General features: G+C 40.4%; 2 protein-coding genes and 1 long non-coding RNA gene across 4 annotated transcripts in view; 1 reads left to right on the forward strand and 2 right to left on the reverse strand.

Moving 5' to 3' along the window:
* Positions 1-8,527: 8,527 nt before the first annotated feature.
* CCNI2 (cyclin I family member 2) lies at positions 8,528-15,716 on the forward strand. The gene is made up of 5 exons (XM_053463342.1): positions 8,528-8,858; positions 13,183-13,339; positions 13,905-14,039; positions 14,459-14,533; positions 15,448-15,716. The coding sequence occupies exons 2-5, from the start codon at positions 13,226-13,228 to the stop codon at positions 15,661-15,663; spliced, it is 540 nt and encodes a 179-aa protein (XP_053319317.1). The 5' UTR covers positions 8,528-8,858; positions 13,183-13,225; the 3' UTR covers positions 15,664-15,716.
* On the reverse strand, positions 15,403-16,738 carry LOC128491142 (uncharacterized). The gene is made up of 2 exons (XR_008354012.1): positions 16,565-16,738; positions 15,403-16,431 (listed from the first exon to the last, which is right to left on the reverse strand). It is a non-coding gene; the product is annotated as an uncharacterized LOC128491142 (long non-coding RNA).
* Positions 16,739-16,786: 48 nt separating this feature from the next.
* The window catches only part of SEPTIN8 (septin 8), a 39,531-nt gene continuing 33,267 nt past the window's right edge, over positions 16,787-23,050 (reverse strand). The window contains exon 10 of one of the 2 annotated variants that reach the window (XM_053463331.1): positions 16,787-17,245. In XM_053463331.1, the coding sequence (XP_053319306.1) occupies positions 17,083-17,245 (163 nt within the window). In that variant the 3' untranslated portion in view covers positions 16,787-17,082. The remainder of the gene's footprint in view (positions 17,246-23,050) is intronic. The other variant, XM_053463330.1, reaches the window with a different exon arrangement.

Here is a 23,050-nt window from a genome sequence, read left to right on the forward strand (position 1 = left end):
ATGCACATTTGAGCCCAGGCTTGCTACGCTGCCCCCCCACATATGCCACTCCACGCTGCCTCCCACATATGCCACGCCACGCTGCCTCCCACATCTGCCACTCCACTCTACCCCCCACATGCCACTGTGCCTGATACGCCTTATACCCCCTGAAACACCACTCCATCCTCCCCAGACATGCCACCCTGCCCTCCCCACATATGCCACGCCACGCTGCCTCCCACATCTGCCACTCCACTCTACCCCCATGCCACTGTGCCTGATACGCCTTATACCCCCTGAAACACCACTCCATCCTCCCCAGACATGCCACCCTGTCCTCCCCACATATGCCACACCACGCTGCCTCCCACATCTGCCACTCCACTCTACCCCCCACATGCCACTGTGCCTGGTACGCCTTATACCCCCTGAAACACCACTCCATCCTCCCCAGACATGCCACCCTGCCCTCCCCACATATGCCACGCCATGCTGCCTCCCACATCTGCCACTCCACAATGCCTCCCACATATGCCACGCTGCCTCCCACATCTGCCACTCCACGCTGCCTCCCACATCTGCCACTGTGCCTGATACGCCTTATATCCCCTGATACCCCACTCCATCCTCCCCAGACATGCCACCCTGCCTCCCAGACATGCCACTTCTCTACCCCCAGATATGCCACTCTACCCCCAGATACGCCTTATACACCCTGATACACCACTCCGTCCTCCCCAGACATGCCACACTGCCCTCCCCACATATGCCTTATACCCCCAGATATGTCACTTCACTGCCCCCAGGATTTAGATTCCCCTAAATTAACCCTAAACTTCCCATTAACCATAACTGCCCCTAAATTAACCCTTAACACCCCCTTAACCACAGCATCCCCTAAATTAACCCTAAAGACCCCATCAACCACAGCATCCCTAAATTAACCCTAAACACACCATTAACCACAACTGCCTCAAATTAACCCCACACCCCATTAACCACAGCTGCTCCTAAATTAACCCTAAACACCCTATTAACATAACTGCCCCTAAATTAACCCTAAACACCCAATTAACCATAACTGCCCCTAAATTAACCCTAAACACCCCACTAACCATAACTGCCCCTAAATTAACCCCCACCTCCCCTAACTTTCAGTAGCCCAAATATATATATATATATATATATATATATTACATACATATATACACATTATATATATATATATATATATATACACACACATACACATTATATATATATATATATGTACATATACTTACAGTTAGATGAGTGTCACAGCCATGTGGTTCTGGCCTGGAGAAGGAAGGGGCGGGGCCAGTTGTCACAGTGATTACAGGGAGGGGGAGTAAGTAGGAGCTGCTGCTGTGAGACGGTGAGTCAGACTAAACGGATTATATAATGAGGGGGATTTTTCAGAGCGTTTGCTCTGAAAAAACCCTCATTTTATAATCGATAATAATAGATTCAACTAATCGATAATGAAATTCGTTGCCAACGAATTTCATTATCGATTATTATCGATTTTATCGATTAGTTGTTGCAGCCCTAATCCGGGTAGCTACACACTGCTGCTGGAGTGGCAGATCAGGTGACTATAGAGCACTGTAAGCCAGTGGGCCACCTGGTGTTTGCTTATTGTGCCAGATGGCCACTCCGGGCCTGCTGTCTACTGTATAGGTCTGTTAATGTTGTTTTGGTTTCTTTCAGAGATTGTAAATCATATGATCTATGTTGTGTAAGTTATTGGTGTTTCATCATTTTACATTTTTCTCGTGCAGCCAGACATACCCTCTGGAGCAGCAGACTGGGTGAGTATGGAGCACTGTAGGCCAGGGGCCAGTCCGGGCCTGTTGTCAACTATGTATCACTGTTAATATTGTTTCTGTCATTAAAATTCTGACATTGTAAGTCCTATAAACGATGTTGTTTAAATCATTGATGCTTCAATAACAATAATAACGTTATGAATAAACAAATAAAAGAAAATTAGCCATCATGAACGGTAATGCAGTAATATACAGTATCCACAAGATGTCACTATTCATAATGATAAAACTATATTGACAAAGCCATGTTTATAAAGAGCACTTGGGTTGAAAAGGGGTTACTTACAATTCTTTTTATTTATTGTTTTCTATAGCATCATCATATTCCACAGTGCTGTACAATGGGGAAACAGGACATAACGAGTAACATATAACATAACAAATTGACAGAAACAACAGGTGAGGAGGGCCTTGCTCAAAAAAGCTTACAATCTAGAGCGTGGTTATGGGTTCCCCGGCAAGATCCTGTAACGTTACATTCCACTTAGTCTCCAGAGCTGACGTTTTGAATTTCAAGTTAGGGATTTTGTTTTTTTCTTTCTGCCAAGCAACCTCCCAGCAGTGCTAAAAAAACGGCCTTTATGTTGTCCTTAGTGGGCAAAATTACCTCCTAGTCGCTCTCTGCACTCACTCACAGTTAGACCCCTAACCTGCTGTCACGATTATGAGTGAGTGTCATGATTATCCTCTGATGATTTAGATACTTTATGATACGTTATGCATATACACACTGACACAATTACTTATACAATACATGAAAAAAACTCACAATGACTATCATGCAATTACACAAACTGATATATAAATGCAGATACTGCCATGAAACACACAGATTTCCCACTCCATTTACATACCCCTAGGCCTAGGGTCATTTCCATCTAAACCACTTCCACCGTGACATACCACCGTGACATACCTATTTTATATGCAAGTTCCCACCTGTGCCTCACCTACAAAGCATTTTTTTCTAGCATGTGTGGGGCTCCAGCTACACTTTATTCCTAGACAGGTATTCCCTCCTATTACTTGCAACTAGACTTTTTAAAGATTTTGGGGAGGTTTATTTCAAATCATGAGCGCTGTTGGTACCCTCATGACTGCATCCCTTCAATGCAAGTCCCTCACAGAAAGTAGCTTGTAACTTAGTGGCCCATTGTTAAAATTACTTTGGCTGCTTTAAAAGAAGCCAGGGATCTGCTTGATATATACATGAAGGATGTAGGGGAGAGCAAAGCTAATTTAAATGCTGAGAATGGGAGTACGAATGTATGTCTAGGTATGGGTGTGGGTATGCTTATTTTGCTATTACATGTGATATTAAAATCTTATGTTTTTACAAATATTTTTTATAGCGCTTTATGTGTCTGTAACTATCTTTTGAAATTGCAATAAAGAAATTAAATATATATTTAAAAAAAAAAGAATGAAGGGGAGAGATTTATGCACACATGACAAAAGCTTATGACAATAAGCAAAATAGCACATCGACATATATTGTGACTTGTTTTCACAGATAGGCCCTCTAAATTTAGGGGCCTAGAGCCAGGGCCGCCATCAGGGGCATACAAACATGAAAGTTGTAAAGGGCCCTGCTGCCCCCTCCATTTAAGAAAAAATATCTAATTAGAGTAGGCTGGATGAGGAGCCCCCACTGGGGTGTAGGAGGCCCCAGCCAATCAAAATGGTTCCCAAGGCTTCCGAATCATTTATATAATATGTATTAAAATGTAATATGATGTATTTTATAAATACCTGTGTGTGTGATCTCACCCGCTCCATACTGTGTCCTTGGATGGCAGAAATAAAATGTCACCCTAGCCCTCACTGGTAGAGGCATCGCTATTCTCCATGACGTCTTTGTCCCCAAACGGGTTCTCTGCGCCACCTGTGTGCCCAAACAGCTTGTTGTGCCCCCAAACGGCTTAGCTGCGCCATCTTTGTGCCCAGACAGCTTTTCTGTGCCATTTTTGTGCCCAAAAGCTTGTCTGCCTCCTAAACTGCTCCATCTTTGCCACCATATGAAAAGAAGAAAAAATCCTGGTGGTGTAGAGGGAGGGTCATCTAGGGCCCAGACCATTTGACTGTAAGGGACCTCAAAACTTCAGATGACGGCCCAGCCACTAAATATTTGATGCACTCCTGAGTATTCAGTGCTAAGATGTACCCTCACTGTTATGATGTACTCTTTTTTTTATTCTCCTCTTTTATCTTTTAGTTCCAAAAGGTGGAAGTAGAGTAAAAATTGATAATTTATATGCCACAATAAAACATGTCTGATAAGGAATATTTACTAATTTAAGAAGTTATATTTTTTTGATAATTGATAAAAAAGGTGCTTTACTATTTTTTTTTTACCATACATGACACTACTCGCATACTTACAGTGGTGTTTTTAGATTTTGTTCTGCCTTAGGCCTGACCAAACACCCTGCACCCCCTAATCTTAATTCCCCCCCCCCTTCCTGTCCAAGCCATATTTAAGACCCTCCCTTTCTTCTTTTAAGCCTATCCCCTCTTCGGGCTATACCTTTTCCTGTTTAAGCTCCACCTCTTCCTCGCCGTATATTGAGCGTGGATTGTGAGTACCTACTTGTATGTTTTGTGCACCATTTCAAATGTTTAATCTATTATTATTAAGAGATAAAATAATAATACAAATTCAATTTAAATATCAATCCAGCTTGTGCATATGTGGGAGTAAGAGCCATCTTTACCACCAGTTGTCACTTGTCAGTGCTATATTTGCCTGTGAGTGCCATATGTACAACATGGATTAACAGTGTCACCTTTGTCCCCAGCTTAACTGCCATATTTGTCCTCAAACAGTTTATAACTGCCAACTTTGTCTCCAAGCAGCTTCCCACTGCCCTCTTCGTGCCCAAACAGCTTCCCAGTGCAAACTCAATAATCCTTGTGGGCAGCGCCACCCATGTAAATTATTGAGCTGTTGGTCTCAATTCAGGTGAGTAGGGGCATCTGAACTGGTGGGTGGCGGCGGCTGCGGCATTTTATGCCCTCTGTAAAGTACTGCTGCAGGCCTAGACATAGTCGGCCGAGATACAGCCCTGCATACTTATTCTAAACATTGAATTATTTTTAATCGATATCTAGCTGGCAGCCTATTGATTGTGATGCCCAAACTATTCCATCAAGGCTTTATTTTATTTTTAATGCATACAAATTATTATTTAGGAGTATAAATGAAGGCGCTTACCAGCATACATAAAATAAAGAGATACCGGAATCAATATGTTTACCTCACTCACACATGTAATTACAGTAGGAAGGAATCTTGTTTTTGAGGTGTGTTCTCCAGTGCTTTAGTCATAAGTCCATCCGGACTTGATTAGGAGGCGTGGACAAATTTAACAACAAATGTAACATTTCTACCGTATTATTCACAGCCACACACTGACGTTTTTGTGTCCACATCATGCTAATGCTAGTATTGACATACCAGTTAAGCAGTTTTATATTACCCACAAACACAGTTAAAGTTTTTTTGTTTGTGTTTCGTGTTTCTTCACAGGGATGTCAAGAGCTGCTTTAATATACATCAAGGTAAGTGTTATTGTTATTAGCGAAACCATGTTAACTAATAATGTTCTAATGTAATGGACGAAGCCTTTAGTTTTTGGAAAGTGTTGTGTGGCCGCTGTAAGACATTGGTGGGTCTTGGGTACCCTTCATGTCTGGTCCCAGTGCTCTTAAGATAAATACTAAAAAAGCACAGATTCATTACTTAAAAGTTTTTTATTGTGCTTGTCTTTTGCGGTACAAGAAGCTGGATGCTCTCTAAATAGTGCTATAATCTTTTAAGATATGGTGTATTTGACAACTGTATTGTTGCTTTATTTATTTATTTGCACACTTAGACACCCCACCAGTCATCCCACAAGATCGGTGTCTCCATGAAACAGATATTTCTGCCTAACTTCTGTACAGTGTGAACATCACATACTGTAAGGCAGGAAGACAGGGGTTACAGTGCAGTATGACCCAGACAGAACTAGGCTTGTGAAATTCCTTTTTTTCTTTTGTTTTAATAAATTGTGGTCACATAGACCACAAGAGCGTAAATAGAAACCACAGGCCCCCAGTGCAAAAATTGCCCTGTCCCCCCTGACTTCACCAAGCAACATGTGCCACATTTGCCCCAAACAGCTTGTCTGTTCCATCTTTGTCCAAAACAGCCTGCCTGTGCTATCTTTGCCATCGGTTTGATAATGCCCCTAACAGCTTGTCTGTGCCATTCGATCAGATGATTTCTACACTCTCCGTGGGTATTACCCCCACCTAGTGGCTTTAATGGGGTGGACAAGTAGTCGCAAGCTCTTTAGAATGGCTGGCCTGGTCACAGTTGCGACCCCTGACCATGATTGTTACGCCACTTAGTTAATATGTGGGTTTGTATTTCAGGCATCCTTCAGAACAAAAACTTGTGGTGTCTACTTTGATGATGTGCTAAAAAACATAATAATGATAGTATGAAAAACTGATGGAAAATGTCTAGAAAACCCCCAGAAGGTTATTATAAGGCCAGTCTTTGATTGCCTAGAGGCAGTGTGTTGTTCTGCCCACTCTCTGTCTTCTTCTACCTATTTCCCAGTCTTGCTATTCCCTATCATGCTTAGCCATACCCATTGGCAAAGCTAGCCCTGCTCTACCCCTTCATGGAGTATGGTCAAAATCTCATTTTGCCTCTTGTAAAACCGTTAAATAAACTTCTGAACTGGCAAACATACAAATCTGGTAGTGCTGCAGCATATGGCACTACCAAATTCTACATCAAAGCGTTTAATCACTATTGTTATTATCTTTTGGTTTTGTAACTAATGGTATTTTTGCTTACTGATCTGTATGTCTGCAGGGTACATGCATTGCTGTCAATTTGCTAATTTAATCATGGCAGCCAAGTACAAATACATGGGGTTAATCCTTTACAGGTGGTATAGTGTAGGAATAATCTACGCCAAACATTTAGGGCAGTGATAGCTAGCCTTTTGCATTGCAGCTCTTGTTCCCACTGATTTATGGATTCTATACAATGATTAGGGTGTAATTGAAAATCCATTGGCAGCTGGGTTTACACCCTTATATTACACCCAAGTATTATTGCACTCCCAGTATGTGAACTAGCCAAAGATAGATACTTTAAGGAGAGGTGGCTTAAGAGCCACACCTTTACTTTTTTTTTTTTTTTTTTTTTTTAAGACGGCTTTGAACTATTTATTATTATAAATATTATTTAACTTTAACACTAGGGTATGCAGATTGAATTTCATCAAGAGACGGCCTGTTAGGAAGAATGCAGCATATGCCCATATCTCTCATTTCACCGAGGACTGTGTAAGAAGGACTGAGGCCCTTCCTTTCCTGCCTTTTATGTGATGACGTGTCCTTGGTTATAGGTAAGATGACCAGATCATTTAGATAAAATCCTTTTATACAGAATTGTTTGTGCAATGTTATCCTTGTCGTGTGGTTTGATCCACATGGGTCGGATTTGTGGCTGAGTGTGATATCACAATCGACATTCAGGACCGAAGGTTGGCAAGTATTACATTTTTCTTGCATTCAATTACACTATTTCATCATTCATGGGTATGTCTAATAAATAAATTGGCTACCAATACTCGTATGCTCTAGACAGCAGGGGTGTGATTATAAGATTGTAAGCTCCTTTGAGCAGGGCCCTCCTCACCTGTTGTTTCTGTCCGTTATATTGACTGTGCCATCTATATTGACTGTGTGCTATATAAAATAAATAATAATAATAATCAGAGCTAGGCATTTTATCCAGGCTTTGTATGTGATTTTGTGATTGCGCTCACAGCTCCTTATGCAAGTAGAAGGAGGACAGTGTATTTCATTAAATGTAGAAACCCATTATTGTGACTTTTAGGACAGCAGAAATTCTCCATAGTGCAAAAGGGGAACTGCAAGCAACCCGCAGAGCAGCCTGATCACCCAATGGGGCTATGGCTACCCCTCCTTGACCAGTGGCCCTAGGCCAACTTAATACGCTGAGGACCGTGATCATCCTGAAATACTAGCTGTAATGAGAAGTTTGGGATTGTGACAAAAGCCAATTGCAGGAACGCTTTCTGCGCATGCATGTGCGTGGAATTCTGAGGTTGCCCAAATGCATCTCCTGCAAGCCAAGTTGCTTGGGTCCAGGGGACGAAAGTAATTCCATGGGGGATTTTTGATGAAGTCCTCCATGTATTTGCCTCTGATGGCTGAAGTGTAACTTTTCCTCCCTGGAGAAGCGCACCTTCTCCGCTGCACAGTCTGTGGGGTCCAAAATAATAACTGGGAAGCCCGATGACTCCATGAAGCTGAGTCCGGTCTACCAACCACCAGCAGCTACATAGGATTGGCCCATTCTAATCTGTCCTTAAAATCGTATGGAGTCTCCACCGAGAGGGGCAGGGATTGGTTTTAGGTTTGCCCGTATAATGAAGAAGAGGAGCGATAGGGAACATATATATGTGTAATGTACAAATGTATTTGGCCTGATGAGCATCGATACATCCTTAAAACCCCTGCCATTAAAATAATGGATTTATTGCTATGAATGAATACGATCGCTATGTTAAGTCGCAGCACAGCTGTGTAAACGACGGGCATAGCAGACCTGCTGGAGGTCACGTTATCCATGACGCGACCCAGTGGGCGTGGCCTAAGCTTTTCAAACACCCCTACGAGCAGGGATCTTCCTAAACTTGTAAACAAAAAGCGATCCTGGGATCTCCCATACAGCAGCCGCAGCCGTATCCCCGAGCGAACCCCCCGATCGCTCACCTCCGCCGATGACCCCCTTCAGCTTGTGGCTGGATTGCGCCTGCACTCAGCCCCCTGATATGTCCCCAGATTGTGGGGCAACAGAAACGAACCCACCGAGAGCTTTTTACCCAGCTGACCCCCTCGGACCCGCACCGATAATGGAGTAGTTTGGGATCTCGGGTGGGGTATGTGCTGGTCTCCGTGATCTCGCTGCACCCAGCTGGCTGCCTTGGAGAGGTGAGACTTTGCGTGGAAACTGTAAGGGGGTTCTCTGTGCATCTGTCCCGCCCTAACATCACTACAACTGGGGGGGGGTCCAACGGTCCCCTAAAAGACCCTCTCCTAATCATCACCTCTTAAAATACAACTCGTCTCTTTATGATCTAGTTTCACCCAAACCAACTGAAAGATCACAAGATAACAACTTTTTACTTATCTTTTATATATGTTTTAATAGTCCTGGAAGTACGGTAATAAACAATCTTATCAATGCTTACACATCTATAGTGTGTGGGGGAAAAAAAAAATTATATATATATATATATATATATATATATATATATATATATATATATATATATATATATAAAAATGAGTATGTATGTATTAGCGTGTGTGCATACAGACACCACCTTATTATGTATTGGGCAGTTTCCGCTGTATACTTCCCCTTATGGTTTCCCCGCTTCTTGTTCTGCAGGAGGAGTACAGAGACCATTATTCTGCTCTTTGTATCTATTGGAAAACCTTTCCATTAATGTATTAGGGACCCTATGCTTATTTTGATCCCTGGTGTTAAATTGGCGTCTCATGGATTTGTGCAACATTCATAGATCAAAATTTGCATACATATTGTGAAATTGTGTATTAGACATATGCAAACGTATGATTAGTTGCGTGATGCAGAGCGAGCACTGATTTAACATGGGTCTGTCACTTCTCCCCGAATATTAGATTTGTGATTACGTTTTGGATTTTGGCGATTTTTAAAGGTGAATAAACCCAGCCGCATATACATATTGGTAACCTGCTTTCTATGTGTACTGTAAGCGGCAGCTTAACTGCTCTTCGGCTGTATCTGAATAATTATTACTCCCCATGAAATGATTTCTTCCCTTTGTTATGTTACTGGCCCTCGCTTGTGGTAGCTGGTTCAGGCAGGATTTCCAAGGATGAGAAAAGGAGGTTGGGAAATAACATCAGTTTAGGATATTAGTATCCCAGTTTTGGCATTTTTTTTTTTTGCCATGGTTCTCTGATTTCACAAAGTCAAAAAACCGCGAACATTAATACTCTCAAAACAGTTACACAAGCTGTCGGTAGTTTTATTACGTTAATTTCGCTTTGCTTAAAGCTGTGATGGTGACACCAGCCTTTTTAAGTATGTCACGGCATCCTTAGTTGAAGTGTCATGGAAGCCTCCGTGTCCTGGGCTCCTAGAGGGGCCTGGGGGCCAGCCTCCTCCCCACAGACTATGGACCCTGGCCTTGGAAGGGGTTCTGTCTTTGGGGAGGTCGGCACAGGACACTACGTCTTCCCACTGGTACAGAGTGCAACGTTTCCCCAATTACCAGAGACTCTAAAGGCTATGGAGCTCGGACACAGATTTGGGGTACCTGCGTTTTGGGAGGGGGTTTATGTGTGGCGTGTTACTCTACATCAGATCAGGACTTTCAGGACAGAGACGGCTATGGCCAGTATTTGTGCCAAGATGTGATATCCAGCTAGGATTGTTTATTATCTTCCCCACAGACTACAATAGTGACTCCCTATTGGGCGAAGGTGGGCCAAATGCAAATTACTGAGTCGTGTGCAAAGGAGGACTTGATGGAGAACTATGTGTGTTTGGCTGTTACTTTTGTAAATTACTGTTTAAATACCCGTGTTTTTCCTATTACACGCCGTTCATGATTTTACCCTCGAGAATCTAGTCTTGGCTGATGTTTCTTGAGAGGAAGACGGTAGCGCGGCGGATAATAAGCATGAGTTTCAGTGGTCAGAATAGCGGAGGAAGCCGACTTTAACAGATCTAACCATTCTGGGTACTGAGATCTGTTACAGGCAGAATAACAAAATTATAGCTCCTGTTATTAGACCAATCGTGTTGCCAAATACATTGGGGTTTATTGTGTCACGGGGATTTTATAATTGATGTTATGGCTTTCAAGTTGTGCTGGGGGAATATTGTGTCTGTGAAGGTGTTTCCTGACCTTTTGGGCAGATGTCACCTTGTAGAAGGCCAATGACCATACCTGGGAACTCTCTGGGTTTGACGGGGAGATTGCCGGGTTAGCACTTCTTCTCCGGGTCAAGACTCGGATCCTCCGGTCGCTGGAGCGGGGTCTTGACACTCCCGCTCCCTGCCCATTTTTCTCTGCTTTGTGTGCCCTACTATGTTTATGTGGTACCTTCCTCTTGTCTATTTATTTTACTTTATATCTCTCTGGTTTATGCTATGGATTTTAGTTTTTGGCTCTTAAACCCCATTAAGGGCTAGTATGTTGAAATTTCATAGGTCGTTTACCCAGCCAGCCATGAAGATCTACTGCTAAAATATGCTTGCTGGGTTGGAACCTTACTTCTGGGCTATTAGGCTAATGTATTATAACAGTGTTTTTAAAATAACTTGTTTATGTCCATGCCAGCTTTTCTAAAAATGCAGTCCTTGTCATAAATACACAGCATTACTACTGTTATCCGGCTGCTTAAAGGGGACATTTTCTCCTGTAGCATAAAATACAGTAACTTAGGTTATCCTTGCCAAAAACTTGTTTTTGTGTCGATTTGTTCCAATAAGCTTCCTTTTTATTGGCAGACTAGGAGGCCTCCATTGTTGTCAGTCATGTGATTTTAGTTGAGCTATTTCTTTATGGCAATGCTAATGAAGTCTGTTCCTCCATAGACTTTCATTATGCAGAGTGGCTGGATAAGCTCTTTTGTTTACCACAGGTAGTAAGTAACTAGGGTCTTGGTATTAGTCTAGTACAGCGATGGCAAACCTATAGGGCACACCAAGGCCTATGTTGTGGCACGCGGCCCAAAATTAGAGGAGCACAAGGTCTGTTCATATGAAAGTCTGTTTCGCGAAGCATAACAGCTATTGATGTCATATCTCGGCGCTCAGCACTGAAGCCGTGCACACTGCAATGGATCGCTGAAACACAACTGACCGCACTCCCACCACAGGAATGAAGAAAGGGGAGATAATGAAATAGAAGAGAGATAGGGGCAGCAGCAGCACACGGGTTCCATCTGAGAAGCCATCAAACACCTTGAAACCATCCTGTTTAATCTAAATATATTTATGTACATTGAGATTAAACAGCATGGGTGAAAGGTTTTGGTGGCTTCTGCCACTACCCTTTCTTCCATAAAATATGAAAAAAGGGTTACACATTATGCAGATTATTCTACAATTTGCTACATTTATCCTCCATCAGTGTGTGTGATATATATATATATATCTCTATCTCACTCACACTTGTATGCACTGTGAGTACGTATCTGTTTTCTTGAGGGTGAAAACAACTCTGTACTATACCAGGGATAAGCACCAACATGCTGTGTTGGCACCTTTTAGGGTCTGCAACTTGATTTTTGTGCAAAAAAAAACGTTGCCATCTATGTGCTAGTAGATTGGGGTAGGATACCAGAGAACTAAAACAGATGGCTAAAATGAATTTGCCTGAAAACATTATACTGTACAAAAATTAGACCTGTTCTATAATAAAATAAAAAACCTTTTTACTGGTAATAAGAATGATGATGGGAGTTGCGTTTAATGACGTTTGTAGTCTGATAGATCTCTATACCCCCATGGTATATAGCACATTCTTTGGGGACAAACTCTGTCAGTTTGTCACATGGTCTTTTAGTTGGTTTGGTGCTTGGTAGAGGTGGCACCCAGCTACCCTGGTTAGATGTCACCTAGAATCTGATATCCCCTGCTGTGTTGCCACAGCGTGTGTAGATTTTATTAGAAAAATATCTATACTATTGTCGGTGTAGCCTTAAAGGAAAGCTGACTCCTTCAATGTATTTTAAATAATATAATGTATAAAAGCTACATGTTTCTTCCATTTGTGTGGCTGTTTGGGAGGTAGTTTGTTTTTTACCCTAAGGAGGCTAAGGTCTGTGGTACAACTGGCATTCGTGTTCTTATGTTCCTAAATCATCTTCGTTCTCCTCACATCAACACAAAACTGATGCATTGAGCTTCAACCTAATGTGTTGGTTATGTTATAGGGGTAGTATAATGATGCAGAACCTGAACAGGAAGCCAAAATGGCCGCTCCCGTGAGGGGTTTTGAAAAACTTTATTACATTATTTATTGTTCTACACTGAGATTTGAGGCAGTCTCTGCTGTTTATGGAGAAAGGTGCTTTTTAGTGCATTTTATTGGTTACTGTGGATTTGTGATGCTTATAATACATTAAAACACCTTGGAATTAGGTTTTTGAGAACATTTTAGTCTTAATTATTGTAGCAATAAGTCCCTTTTTCCTCATGCCGTTCCCTATTTGGTTTTATGCTTCAACGTGTTTTTCCTTTAACTCTTAGATATCTGTGCCCACCACAGAAACTGGATAAGTCATCCATTGCCATGAAGTGCACTGGACTGTCTGCGAGCCAGCGCCTCGCGCTACTGCTGGAAAATGGCCTCCAGGCTGAAGCCAGCAAATGGAAAGCACCCGTCTTCGAGGGCTCCAATCTTAAGGTGTGTGCGGGACGTATAGGGTTCTCAGAATGGACGTTAAGTTACTAAGTGAAGAAAAAAAATGTCGTCCTTCTTACTAGAACGATCAATGTAGCCAAACAAAATGCCATTGTACAGCTCCACGGAATATGACTACACCATAAAAATATATATTTGTGTGTTTAATGTACATTTGGCTGCATCCTTACTCGCTTACAGAAAATCTAGGTGTACAGCCACCTTGGTTTTCACACCGCGTGTTCGTATTTTTGTGCCAGGTAATATTGCTTTGGTATTTAGATGTATAGGAAAGATCCAGTAGATTAAAAAAAGACATTTGTCTGCATGCATTCTTGTTTTTCCATGATTAGAATTGCCCCATTGAAGCAAGCCTTTCTGCTCTCTTAAGCATAAACTGAACAGCTGCTTGCTTTGAACTACTTCATGGTTTTTCATCTATTAAATCATAATGCTTTACTTCCACTCGGTGCACTGATGTATTTTGGCAACAAGATTTGTTACATGCCATGTGCATGGTTATTAATACTCCTTTTCTTTCTTTCTTTTCTTCTTTTACTTACCATAGGGCACAGATATCTCTCCAGCCAACTATGAGCAGACAGTGTTGTGGATAGAGGAATTGAGGTCACTCTTTCACTTTTACCCCGAAACATTTGGCCTGGCCGTCAGTGTTCTCAATCGGATGCTAGCAACTGTAAAGGTAGACCTAATAATTGTGGTTTTATTTTATCCCGTGGAAACACTTTGTTACATGGGGGTGTGCTATGTACTTCTGACAGATGTGCTTAGATTGTACAGCACTGTGGAATATGATGGTGCTGTGTAAATCATTAAAAATTTATATTTCTAAAAATGTTTGTAAAAATTGATTTGTCTGAGGTCGTTCTCATATTTTGCTTTTGTTTTTTATTTATTTTGTTTGTGTGTTTATATATAGCTGCAGGGTACTACAAAGCTGATATTTTGACAACTTTAAGTAGCTTTCTTGCATACCGACTGCCGTTCCTACGTATAACTAAACCTAGGACCTTTTAGCTTTTACCAGTGGCCCGTAGCTGAAAGTACCATTGACTATCTTTAATATTATTTCTGTTCATGTTTTTTTTTTCTCCTTTTTAGGTACAAGCGAAGTACCTTCGTTGTATTGCGGTCACGTGCTTATATGTTGCAGCCAAAATCAATGAGGAAGATGAGGTAGGATAAATTCCATATTAATCCAGATCATCCATACCTGCTACAAAACTTGCATGACTTTGCTGTGTGGATGCTGCACACTTTTGCTTTTCGTTGGCCCATGTACTTCTTAGTTTCGATGCGGTATTGACGGGATATCTTTCCGGTTCATTTCAATTGTGTCGTCTACTTACCATGCTCTGAGTGTATTGAGGTCTGCATGCAATAATCTGCAAGAACATAACTTTTAATCATTTCACCTCCAATCAATTGTGAATCTAGAGAGCAAAGTGAGAAGGATATAGGTGTGTGTATGTTTACTAGGGCCGATTCTTCCGGGTGGCTTTGATGTAATATGGGACACAACTAGTACTTTGCATCTGTTCCTTGAGGTTTGGCGACAAGTGTTGGTGTTTTTGTAGTGTAATGAGGAATGTATAATTTTGTGCAGCCAGAGTTAACTTTGATTATAAGAGCCCCCCCAATGCTATGCACCAAAGTCTTCCTTAACCCCAGGGAATGTAAGATGGGGACATCTTTATTAACGTACTGGTGTTGTCTTCATCATCCTCTCAGCTGTGCTTTCAGGTACTGTTTGGGTGTAATACCTGTTTAAGTTCATTAGTTGCTCGGTAAAAAAAGGGCCGGCCAGCATTGGAGCTTTCAATGCAACTAAACAGCTCCAGGCAGTAGGGTTTGCAAAACAACCAACAGGAAGACTGCTAAAACAGAACATTCGGAGTGATGGCAGGATATGTAATAACCTCAGAACAGGAAGTCCTAACCATAGGGCTTAGATGTCCTACTGTGACGGCGCATTGGTCAGGGGAATCCATAAATACTTGTGCCCTCATTCTTTATTTGGATCCAGACAAACAAACACAACCCAGGAAGTTTGGCTCAGCTTTATTTATTTATTGGTTTGCTCGTTACAGGTAATACCATCGGTGAAGAATCTCGCTGTGCAGAGTGGGAGTATGTGTTCCTCTGCTGAAATATTGAGGATGGAAAGAATTATACTGGATAAACTGCAATGGGATCTGTACACAGCTACCCCAGTGGACTTCTTAAACACTGTAAGAATCTGCAGCTTGTGGAAGCAGCTTGTTCAACAAGATAAACACATAGGCACGCCTGCAAATCCTAAATAAAACCTACATTTTAAAAGCTACTTGCTAGTTACTGAATTACACAGAAAAAAGCCAATATTTGACACTATTAAATTTTTTATATTTTTTGTTTTTTTTAATTTAAAAAATCTATACGTATCCTCTTATTTCCTACACAATGACATATTTTTTATCATTTTGCAAAAATATTTCTGACTAATACTGTACATAGAAAGCTGTTTTCTTTTTATTACATTACACACCAGCCCCAAGAAATGCTTCCACGCTGGTGTCTGAGCTTTTTGTTTGTTTTCTGGCACTTAAAACATTATCTTCTGAGTTTGGAAAGGCCAACAAATCTATCATCTGCTCCTTACTGGAAGAGTTGGGCACATTCAAACAGGATAGGGACTATTGGCATGTTAAGGCAAAAATGTGTTATACAGGAGAGAAATAGACCTTATTTGTACCAAGAAAGCACTGGCTGAATATCTTAACCCTGTTTACTGCCAGACACCTTTGCACTACATCTATGGTAAATAGTGTGATAGGCTTCTCTTTTTGTTTATTAAAGCACATCTGCTAATACATAATCTGGTTATATTTTCTCCTTTTTTATAAAGTGGGCCAGAGGTGGAAAACCTAAAACCATCGTAACTGATTAAACTATTTTTGCCATGACCACGCTTTTATATATATATATATATATATATATATATATTTTATATTTTATTTTTACGGCAGCCCACATATACTCTGTGTTAAGACTACAGATTTTTCTATCGGGTTATGTTAGAAATTCAATTAACGCTGGACTTCTATTTATTCTGTGGCTGGCATGCAGTCAAATATTCACCTCCGAGTCCATTGCCAATTTTGGACACATAGCCATAGAACAGTTATCCGTTTCTTGAGTCAATTCCTTAAATTGTAATGTAAAAACCTAATTTGACATGTAACTGTAATTCTTTTACCATCCCTTCCTTCGTGGTGGGCTATATGGTTAGAATATCCACTCTTGGTCGAGGAATGACATTAAATAGTGTTTGGATGTTGCTCATAAAAATATTTTCATTGCAACTTTCAAAGAGGTGATCTTTACCAGTTCTGATTGTTATATAACTTATCAGCTTTGGAGGATGTTCTGTATTTCTAAGCAATGGTAACCAAACAAGGCAAGGAAATACAATAAAGTGGTTATTTATGTTTGGAGAACATATTGCTGTTACATTCAATAGAAGCTTGAAGGCCTAATGATTGATGAAAGCATGGGTTCACGTTTAAAAAGAATCCACACTGTGTCCTTCCTGATGTAAACTGCATTTTGGTTGTCGTGTTTGGTCAACCTAAGCAAATGATGGTGACAATTGACCTAGACATGTAGACAATTCTTGTTTTGTTTTTCTTTCAGTTCCATGCTATGGTGATGTCCAGCTGGCCTCACCTCCTCCATGGAATTCCTCAAATGAATCCCTCTCGCCATGTAGCACTCTTGACGAGGCAGGTGCAGCATTGCATGGCATGCCACCAGCTGTTGCAGTTTAGAGGCTCCACATTGGCCTTGGTGATCATCACCTTGGAGTTGGAGAGGATGACTGCTGACTGGTTCCCTATTATTTCTGATCTGTTGAAGAAAGCAAAGGTAAGCATCAAAATTTCCCTTTGTTATTTTAATGTTCGTCCTGTTGGCTTTCTGGATCTAGATTTTAACTACAAATGCTTGGCACACTTTTAACGTGCTATCAAACAGGTCTTGTCTTCTTAAAATATAGTTTGTCTTCCTACCGTTATGATATGGAACACGGTCTACTTATGTGTATGCATATAAAATACTGTAAAATTATATTCTCTTGCAGGTTGAAAGCACAGATTTCATCTGCTGTAAAGAAATGGTAGACCAGCACCTAGAAATGCATACTTCGTCCAACCCTGTATACATTTTCTATTCTGCCAGTAAAGACGTTGATGCTCACCACAGGCCTTCACTATCGTATTGGTCTCCAGTAGGGCACTCTTCCCAGCCTGTGACCAGGGTAAATATGAAATTTACCCAGCCCCTTCCAGCTGCACTAATCCAGACAGATCCAACTTGTGAAGATTTGATGGAGCCAGATGAGTTTTATGATGGATTCCAGTACCTGTATAACGAAGACTACATCCCGGATCGTGGCAGGATAAATGAAGTGGTGACTGGCAGTAAGTCACAGCTAGAGGAAGGACAATGTCCATGCCCCATCTTGCAGTCTCCTCAGCTTGACTAAGAAATGACCTTTCAAGAATCATTGCCACAGAAAACCGCTTTACGGTAGAAGCTCAAAACCAGCCTTGGCTTGCCAAACCTATTCTTGTGCCATAGATAGTTACATGCCCTTTGTGTTTTTATTTTCTGTAAGATAGTAGTATTTTGGTGCTGAATGCAAAATTACTTTTAGAAGTTTAAATATAATTTTTTTTTATTTTTTTTTAAATAGACTGAAGTCAACTTTAGAATCTTCTTAATAGATTTACTTATCCCTATAAAACAGCCAGCCAATATATTGATAAAATTTAACCCTCAGGGATTGTGTATATACATATTTTTATTTTGTATTAAATGTTACTTGGCTATCAGTGTATTCCGCAATGCTCTGGCACTGACAAGTACCAGCCAGAGAAGTAAAGCGGGTTTACACTTTTTTTTTTTTTTTTAATTAAAAAAAATATATATATAATTGATAACACCAAAGATATTTAGGTTCCATTATTTTACTACTTGATGTGTTGAAAGGTCTTAGTTTTAATTAACGGTTTGTTTTACACTTTACAGTTGATACATTTTTCTTCTATTTTTGTTTAACTTAAGAAGTGCCAAGTGTAGGCTCCTCTATTTGTTGAAACTTGTTTTTTAATAGTTTTTTCACTGTATACTGTATTGTAGCTAAGAATAACTGGAGTGCATGTTGCCTATGGTTGGTTGCTGGATGTAAGCAGGCCCATATTAATGCAAATCAGACTATGCAGAAATGTTGTCCCTGTACAGTATTAGGTGTGTGTGTGATATATATATAATTGTGGGGTCTAAGGGAGGGTAACCATCTTTTCTCCTCTTACAGTGACATGTATAGAAGGTTATACTGTGGGGCTGCATTACAAACGCACTTTTTACGTGTCCCTAGATGCCATTGTTCACCCTTGTCTAAATAGTCTCTAAATGACATAATGGCTGTGACATTTTATGGTGCTGCCATTTTTTTTTTAATTTAATTTAAATTTATTTTTTTGTACTAAAGATTTGCCATGTTCAAATTGTTTTATCAAACATATCCTGTTACAAACTGTGAATATTGTAGATATTAATGCAGGTACTTTTGTTCTCTAAATAAATGTTAAGATGAATTGTGCAGTCTATTGTATCTTTCTTTACCTGTTGTGTTAACGACTTTCAATATTCTGTTTTCACGTGTCATGATCTAAAAGCACTTTATAAAAAAAAAAAAAAATCTGCCAACTAGAGTCGCTGTATATGTGTTAGGACCAGAATTGGTGTGAACACTTTTTAATACAATTTTGTTCAATTGTAGTAAAATATTTAAAAAGTTGTTTGACTAGATCAGGGGTGTCAAAGCTGCGGCCCTCCAGCTGCTTGCAGGACTACATCTCCCTTCAGCTAAGGGGCTGGCTGAGGAGTATGAGAGATGTAGTCCTGCAGCAGCTAGAGGGCCGCAGGTTGGACACCCCTGGACTAGATGAAAGATTTACACTATTTACTATGACAAAATTTAACTGGGAAATTGTTTATGAAATCCAAAAAGAGGCAAAATACTATAAATATAAAATACAATTTTTAGAATGGAGAGTGCTTTGATCAGACAATAGACCGATGTACAATGTTAAATGTATATACGTAAATATATATAATTTTTTTAACACAGATTTTAATGTGTCATCTTGTGAAACTTTCTACTTCCTTTAGGTACAGAGGTACTCTAAATAATGTTTTAAACACTTAAATTGTGTTCAGTTAGATATCTCAACACGAGAGACTAGAAATGCATTAATAATCTATGATTAAGTGTCTGTGAATATGAAACGTCTATGGTGTGTTCTGGTTCGGGGTTTGAAGCAGAGATAGACACAGACAAGGTTCATTGCTGGAGTCAAGGGAAAGAACTATATATAGTATTTGATTTAAAACAATATGGTTCATTCTATACCCTTTAGACCCAAAACAGTAATAGTAGTGGAAGACTGTCAAACCATACAAACAATTCTTACAAATGTCTGCCCATGCACGCATACATGCACGCATACATACATCCATCCATACATCCATATTCACACTTGCCTTTACACACAATCATCTTTGCTTACACTTGCCCTAGCACTTTCACAGTCTCCTCTCTCATAATCTCATCTTCCCCTTCCTCTCTCATCCTGTGTTTCTCCTCTGTCTTTACCGCCCTTACTCCTACTGCCTTATTTCAGTGCTTCCCTGTGGTGCATGTGGCTTCAGTATTGAGCTTTGGGATATGACATCATATCCCAAAGCTCATCACCATGAGGGAGCAGGGAAACAGGTTTGTAGGAACCCTTTATTTTGGCATAATAGGGGCATCGATCTCCTTCCACCGGCAGGCAGTCCATTCTGCCTGTGGATGGAGCTGGTAGGGTGACTGACACCATAAATTACGGCAGTGGACACTTTGCCAGCCTCTGGTGAGAGGGCTCACGTTTTGCACAGTTCGGACCCCCGCCATCTACTCCAGTGAAAGTGTGAGTAACTTATCCTAAATACATTGGGGGTTTTTTTTGGGGGGGGGGGTTTAAAGACCTTAAAAATAATGCAGTTGTTTTTATGTCCAATTTACATTACATTAAAAAAAAAAATAGTTTAACTATATTGGCAATGTAAAGGAATTCTTTGCTTTGTTAAACCTTACTACTTCGTATACAACTGATTGCATTGTTGTCTCTAAATGCTGTGCAAGAAGAGTTGCAATTAGATTTCTAAATCTCCTTCTGCCATGAACAGGTGCCACAAGGACTGTTTTTGCCAGTACATCTTACTTCCAGTAGTTATATGCGCTTATACTTTAGCAGACGTCAAGGATACTTACTTCACAGCCTGCTGACAACATGCAATATACATAAAGCACTTAATGTGTGCAATTGTTACATATGAATGTTCCAATTAGCATACTGTAAGTCCAAGTAATGATCCAGATCACTTTTACATTTCCAGCCTATGTTTCACCAACTTAAAATTTTGTCCCTATTTATATTAAATGATATTTAATAAGCCATCGCACGGTTTGTGTATACTCGGGAGAAAATCAAATCCTACCACCTTCTTAAGGAGACGGCTTGTTGGTCCCATGGACAAAAAGTTGTATTAGCCCCCGTCTGATTGTGATTGTGTGCATTGCATATTCCTGGTTGTAAAGCAAAAGAGATTGGGTAAAATGCAAAGTGAAGAAAATTTTAATGTCTGGCATTTACTTATCAGAGAAACGGATGCAACACCCAGTCCTGTATGAAATAATAATCACCTCCTGAGACTTAAAATCAGGTTATGGCCAGGTTTAGCAGCAATACCTAAACTCAAACACTGTATTAATGCCATGGCGGTACAATCCTTTATGCAGAGCTGCTTTAAATGTTGTGGGTCTTCAACATACTACTCATTTCAGGTCCTGATATCTCCTAAATAGGGGTTCAAGACTGACTAGGCCATTCCAAAACGTTTTGCCTTCCCGAGCATTGCGATTCAGACTTGCTTTAGAGGACTGCCTTGTTCTGCCTTCTTCTGCGGGATGCCCTTTGTTGTGTGGCAGATGGTTTTATTTCTTGCCGTTTGATGATTTTGGCAGGGCAACCACTTACGGGAGGATTTACTACTATACCAAACCATCAGCTTTATAAATGATTATGAAACTGATTCTAGACTAATATGCATCTACAGCTGTTTTTCAGGGGTGCTCAGGAAGGTATTTTGTGTTCGGCACACTGTGGGCTTGAAACCTTACATACCTATAGCTTCAATCTGTTAGCCAGTTTATATTGTGGCCCTTATTAGTCCTCATTGTTCAAGGTCTTCAAACACATGACCCTTATAATCCATTTCATTGGGTCAAGTTGGTGTGGAGGAGCAAAAACATTTTAAACAATGTAAGAGACACGTTTGATTACTTACCACATCAATATACATCAAACGTTGGTGTCATCTGTTACTTCAGCCCACCAAAATAAAAGGGAAAAATATGCAACAACGCAGAACACCAAAGAGGGGAAAAGCCTTTTCACGCAACTGTAGATGAAAACTCCTAACAGCCAACCTCTTTGTGTCACGTAACATCAACCATTTAGACAGTTGTTGATCTAAGCTACTCCCCGTCAACATACGTTCAAGATATTTCTTCTATTTCAGGTACAGTCCTCAAAAGGTTGGCTACTTCAAATTGTTTTTACATACTTTTCTAGTAAAAACAAAACAGAAAAAAACATTCCCAGTAGGGGTAAAAAAAAAACCACAACCACAATGTCAAATAAAAGTGAAATTTAATGAAGGAACATAAGAAAAAAAGTACAAATTGTAACAGATGATGTGAAATATCTTAAAATACAGAATCAAAATGGCTGATCAAATGAAATAAAACAGCTTTAGACTTGTACTTTCCAACATTACACATCTAGATGTGTTTTTGTTTTAATACCCATGTTATTTTCCACTCTCAGGGTTTGACCAAACACAACAGTGTACACTGGCTCAGTATAGGGAATGGGACACCAAGTTGTGAAAGGTGCCACTGAAGGTAGCTTGCAGAAGACACTTATGGATAGCACTGCATTTTCGGCCCATGCAAGAAATGGAGGGAAAATGATGATATGCCTTTAGCAGAAGATGATAAATATGAACTTGGGCTCTGGATCTCACAGAGCTCGATGATTTAAAATACACAGCTGATGCATTTCAGTGCCGGATTCACTTATTGGATTCATCTTTAAACAAGAATCACCAAGTTAAACATGAACGTACTGTTCTCCTGCCTACTCAGTTTTGTTGACACAGAGAGCACGGTCATTGGAAAATTAGTTGCGTTTAGAGGGGGCACCATTTTACCTAAGGGTGGTCCTAGTCAATTGCCAAGTACATAATTATATAACATCCTAGTCAGTGGCTGAAAGCTGTTCATATGCTTACAAAAGCTACACCTACAATCCTGCTCAAAGACTCCATGCAAGTGTGAGGGTGTGTGCATAACACACACACACACACACACACACCACATTTACAGATTTGTGACTAGAAACCCTAAACTGTGTCAATCTCCCTGAGAAATAAAATTAAGGGCAGAGGAATCAAGGTTTCTGAAAGTTGCCACAATACCGTCCAGGATTTTTGAGACACTCAGTTGAAAAGGTCCATTAGTTGTAAAGTAAATTACAGTCT

The sequence above is a fragment of the Spea bombifrons genome, chromosome 4, assembly GCF_027358695.1.
Source record: "Spea bombifrons isolate aSpeBom1 chromosome 4, aSpeBom1.2.pri, whole genome shotgun sequence".
Lineage (NCBI taxonomy): Eukaryota > Metazoa > Chordata > Amphibia > Anura > Pelobatidae > Spea > Spea bombifrons.

Bases quoted from the DNA above. Each gene is read 5' to 3' on its own strand.
- CCNI2 (XM_053463342.1), top strand. From the start codon at position 13,226: ATGAAGTGCACTGGACTGTCTGCGAGCCAGCGCCTCGCGCTACTGCTG. The intron at 14,040-14,458 runs GTAGACCTAATA...TCTCCTTTTTAG, and splicing joins GGATGCTAGCAACTGTAAAG to GTACAAGCGAAGTACCTTCG. The intron at 14,534-15,447 runs GTAGGATAAATT...TGCTCGTTACAG, and splicing joins AAATCAATGAGGAAGATGAG to GTAATACCATCGGTGAAGAA.